General features: G+C 39.8%; 1 protein-coding gene across 1 annotated transcript; it reads right to left on the bottom strand.

The window, feature by feature from the left end:
* Positions 1-402: 402 nt before the first annotated feature.
* LOC149194154 (uncharacterized) lies at positions 403-2958 on the bottom strand. Its single transcript, XM_089407567.1, has 3 exons — positions 2905-2958; positions 2116-2449; positions 403-1961 (listed from the first exon to the last, which is right to left on the bottom strand). The coding sequence occupies exons 1-3, from the start codon at positions 2956-2958 to the stop codon at positions 1921-1923; spliced, it is 429 nt and encodes a 142-aa protein (XP_089263693.1). The 3' UTR covers positions 403-1920.
* Between the last annotated feature and the right edge of the window lie 2105 nt (positions 2959-5063).

Genomic DNA, 5063 nt, shown 5'->3' with positions numbered 1-5063 from the left:
CTAGGGTGAATGTGTTCGACATTGTCCACTTGTCTCAATGAGCAAGTGCAGACTCGACACAACTTTTTGGACTCTTTTGAGAAAATTTGTTGTTTTGAGTTTACCATTAAGCTGAATAACAAACCAATCACCAAAGTAAGCACAGCTAAATCCAAATTTGTAGCTACTACCTAACATTCATCAACAGGAGCCATTCATTCAAACATGCAACATAAAAACAAAATGCTCAAGAAAAGAAAACTTGTGTTGTTAAAAAGCAAACAGACATTCACCTTCGTAACTCCAAGTCCTTGCAGACCAACCATATGAAGTCTAAACCTTTCCGAATCAGTAGTAAAAGTGGATTGTGCAATGCAAGATGCAATTCGCAAGCAAAAGGATCATATCTTAGATGACTGCAGAAAAAACAAATATTTAAACAACAAATAATTAAATTTTTGAACTAAACACAATTGAATGAAAAAGCTAAAAAAAAATCGTAGCTACTGCCTAAAATTCATGGACACAACCCATTCATTCAAATATGCAGCATGAAAAACAAAATTGTAGCTACCGACTTAAAATTCATGAACAGAACCCATTCATTCAAACTTGCCGCACAAAAACAAAATTATCAAGAAAAGGGAAATTTTGTTGTTAAAACCAAAGAAACATTCACCTTCCTAAGCTGACCCGGCCGTATGAACATTGCAATACCAGTAGTAAAAGTGGCTTTTGCGATGCAAGATGCGACTTGCAATCGAAAGGATCATCTGTTTGAAAAGCTTTCTTTCGATATGTTTACAAAATTTGGCTCTGGCGATTAGGCTTTTTGTTTTGCACTTAGGGTTTCCTATATTTTTTCTTGGCCGCCCTCATTGCATGGGGAGGCACCATTAATGTAAGACTCTCGCTTGGAAATCACCCCAAATATCACTGTGTTTTCTGAGTATTGATGAGTTTATCAGTGAAGATTTTCGTCAAACAGATTAGTAGTATACTGCTATAGATGTCATTTGATGTTTGGGTTTAAATGTATATGAACAGTGAACAACAAGTACCCAAATAATACCCCAACCGCTGACAAATAAAGAAAAGGGCTTTCTAAACACACTTTTAACAACAGATTGGCGCTAGCATCGAATCAGTAATTTGACAAATAACATAAGAGGCGTGATCATTCATTGACTGAACCATTGAAAGATTACACAGAACAAGGATAAGAGGAACCTGGTTTCATTTAGCAGTCCATGAATAAAACCTATACAGGCCCCACGTTACTGCACTTCAGCAACCACAACTTCAGTAATACGCTGACCAGGAGGTATACATTAAGAATCGATTAGACATTGAGAACAGGTATTGGAAAAGGATAGGAATACTCGACATATTTAACAGAACAGCCTCTGTTGTTGGGCAATCTAAGCCAAAGGTTGAGTCCATTTCCCTAAGAAAGAGCCATTTACCAACAAAACACGGAGGCCATATGAGATGCATGTGCACAGTTCATCATAAAAAGGAGGGCAGTATAGGCCAGAATTTTAAGGAATCATCTGCTTGAGTCTAGGGATTTCTATCTCTGTCCAATGCACAAACTAAGGGAATTGACGTCATGTGCGTATACACGAGTTAGAGATTTTGCTGTAAACGAGATTTGAACAGACTGTCAAATTAAGTTTTTACAGCAGAACCTCTGCTGATGACTGGTCTAACTATAATGAAGATAAATAAATAAATAAGAGATTATAAAGAAGGAATAAGATAACAGTCCATAACCACAGAGAAGATAGGTGGTTAAGGCATTATTGTGGAACAAAAAAATTTCATATATAAATAAACATCCAAAGACTAAGAAAGAAACCATGAACAAACTTGCCTGGAGCGATCACCTCTGTCACGGCTAAACTTGCAGGTAAAAATAGGAGGACTGTCTTCAAGGCGTCAGGGATTAGGGTAAAAATTGACCACGTGATGAAAGCTACCTGCAGCGAGTTGGCAGCAGGGGTCAAAACCGTAGCTGTAGTGGAGAAAGGCGCCTCTCTTCATAACCAAAAAAGACGCAGCAGCAATAGTTGCATTCAACAGACCGATGGATAGAATGAATGAAAAGAAAATAAACACAGAAATAGCGATCACCTCTGTCACAGGTAAAAATGCGCTGATGATCTTTTCCTTGCGCTTGCAAAATGTGAGGACTGTCTTCTGTCTTCAGGGCGTCAGGCTGTCGAAGAAACTGGAAAATAAACCGTGAATGAGGTTGTGTTCTAACCTCCATAGGAACCCCAGAACAGTTAAACGCCGCCGCCATTTCCTCGCAGAACATAAATATCCACCACGCCACTCCCTCAGAACTGTTCCGCCACTCCCTCGCAGAACCGTCCCGCTGAAAAACTTCTGGTTTTCTACCTGCACGAGACTGGAAAACTCCTGCAGAATCCGATGCCACGTGTCGGTATGAGGAGCGAAGGGGCTATTCAGGAAAAAGATGCCACGTGTCAGCACGAGAGTGAAAGGAACGACGAAAGTCTGTTCCAAAGGAAGGCCTATCGGCCTAAATATGAAAAAAAAATCATTATAGTGATTTAAAGTTTTTTTGTTTTTTGGAGTCGTCTATCGAGATAGAGGAATTTTCTGGACGGTCAAAAGTGTCGGAATCCAAGCAAATCAATTTCAAATTTTTTTGTAGAGACAATATTTAAATCGTGTTTTTGATGGTGGAAATGGATTCAGCACCATCAAAAATGTCTAGGACACCTAAAATTTTGAAGTTTAACAACTGGATTTACAAAAATCCTTGCTGGATTTTGTCACATATCTACTTGATAAACACATATATAATTAAAAAAATAAAAATAAAAATTATAGAGTCTACACTTAGTTATATGTATGAGTATATAGTGCCACCACCTCGTATATAAACGTAACCTTAGAAGGTCTATGGTGTGGCAGGTAATGCTTGTCATACATTGGTTTAATCATTGTTTATTCCTTGACTTTGTTATATCACGGATACGATGGCATAAGGACTTTATGACTCTTCCTCGTGTGTATCAAGGCTGTCCTGCCCTTGATTGTTGGCATATTCTGTGTTGGACATCTGGCAACAGTACTGTGTTCCGCCGGCCTGTTCACATGGTTGGAGTGAGGTTGCCAAGCCTGGAACTTTCCCGCGCCTTGCTTTTGGGCATTGGTGCCTTGATCAACGGTTTGAGGGTTCTGCATGAGATCAAGGGTTACGAGTGCTCCACGTTTCCTCTGCTGGCAGGTAGGGTATATACGTGGTCTTTTCCGGATTCTTCGAAGCTTTTCTCATTCTGCTCGGCGCTCCACAACTCTCCGCTCCATTTTACCTCTGCATGGGATCTGCTTCTTAGTTTCGCGCCGAGTTCCTCCATCTTACCAGGCACATGCGCCCTCTCTGGTGTGCTTCCGCTCCATGGTTCCTCATCCTCGAACCGGCCAGGTAATTATCTGTCAGTTTTTAAAAGTTTCCGGGTATGATTTTGGTTTTGTTTGCTACGAGGTATAGTAACCATTAATCCATGGCATGACAGGTTGCATTTGGTCGACTTCCGGTTTTGACGGTATTGGAGAATCCTTCCAGATGTGGTCCGCCGAGTTTACACAGGTATTTAACCTTATTCAGATGTTTGGTCTTGGTTGATTCTATTCCGTCCCGCCTCTGGTTACCAGGGGTTTTCCTCTGTGCCCAAAAGCAGGCCCCAACCTTATCTTTGCACGGTTGGCCGCAGATTACGATGGACGGATGCTCTTGTTCCGGTTCCATACGTTCTGGGGCTGGTTATGGATTATTGGGTAATACTTTGTTGCGGCGGTTTTGGGAATTTACCTCTGGTTCACGAGGCTGAAGATTTTGCTTGATTCTATTAATCATCTGTTTATATTTTGACTGTCGAATGTATTGTAACTATACAAAAGCTCTGGTTGTAAACCAGCTCGCTTGTTCTCCATTTTGTGCTCATATGGCTTGGCGGCCGATAATTTAATGTGACTCACTGTTTGCGTTATGCTATGGTTTACTTTTTATGCTATTAAGCAAGGTTTTTTTTTATGAATTATATCGGGTTTGAAAGGTACCAGACTCGTATTACGATTTCTCATTCTATATTCCTGCTCTTTCGTTTACGGCATGAATGCGTTTTGTTTACAGAATGTACTAAGGGTTTATCTCGTAATGTCAATGTATTTAACAGTCCTGCATAGATGGGTTAAAGGACTGCCGCACCTGCGTCTGGTTACCATAGAAGTATGGTCGACAGTTCTGGGTTTTCTCCATAACCCGAGACCCTGAGGTTCTGTGGTTAAATCATGACTGTAGGTTATTATTGTTTGTTCCCTCATTCGTATGGAATCGTTTGGTACTTTCCTTGCCGCGTTTAAATACTTTCACTGTATTTACTTGAATGCCAATATGAGGTTACCGCATGGTTCTTTGCTACTTGTAGCGATTTGCATAATTTTACTGTCGTAACCTTCAGAAAATTTGTTCCATGTTAACTATCAGACCTTTGATTCAAGGTAGTATTTTGGGTTTACTTCTCAGCTCAGATTTGTCTGTTCTTTTGTTTATCTCACGGGTTCAGGCTTTTGCCCGTCACTGTGAAATCTCCAGAACCTCCTTGCTACGGTTCGACCTGGTTTGAGATTCCGAGTTCCTTTAATCTTTATTACCCTTGTCTTTAGAAAATCTTCATATTGGAATTATACAGCAGATTAAGGTTATAAAGAAAGGTATTTGTTTTAAGATTATAATGAGGGATATTCGACTTACTGTGAACATTAGGGTCAAGTTACGGTATCGACCCAGAATTCTATTCCCTCATAAAAAGTCAGTTTCCTGATTTGGGTTTCCCTATGACTGTAAACCTATTTGTCTGGTAGGGATAAGGCTCGTTCTTGGAATACACTGCTTTCCTTTGCTCAGTTCTTTATCCTTCGAGTTTTACCGATACACTGACTATAATTTTTGTACAGATAATATAGTTACACTATCTTTTGATTTGTACAGCAATACTGTCTATAATTTTGTACAGATAGTCATAGTCATACTATATACTGTTTTA

Source organism: Pinus tabuliformis, chromosome 2_2, assembly GCF_031772625.1.
Source record: "Pinus tabuliformis cultivar Carrire ecotype Pingquan chromosome 2_2, CPIR1, whole genome shotgun sequence".
Classification (NCBI taxonomy): domain Eukaryota; kingdom Viridiplantae; phylum Streptophyta; class Pinopsida; order Pinales; family Pinaceae; genus Pinus; species Pinus tabuliformis.
The sequence above is the reverse complement of the archived record's forward strand: the minus strand, read 5'-3'. Positions and strand labels throughout refer to the sequence as shown.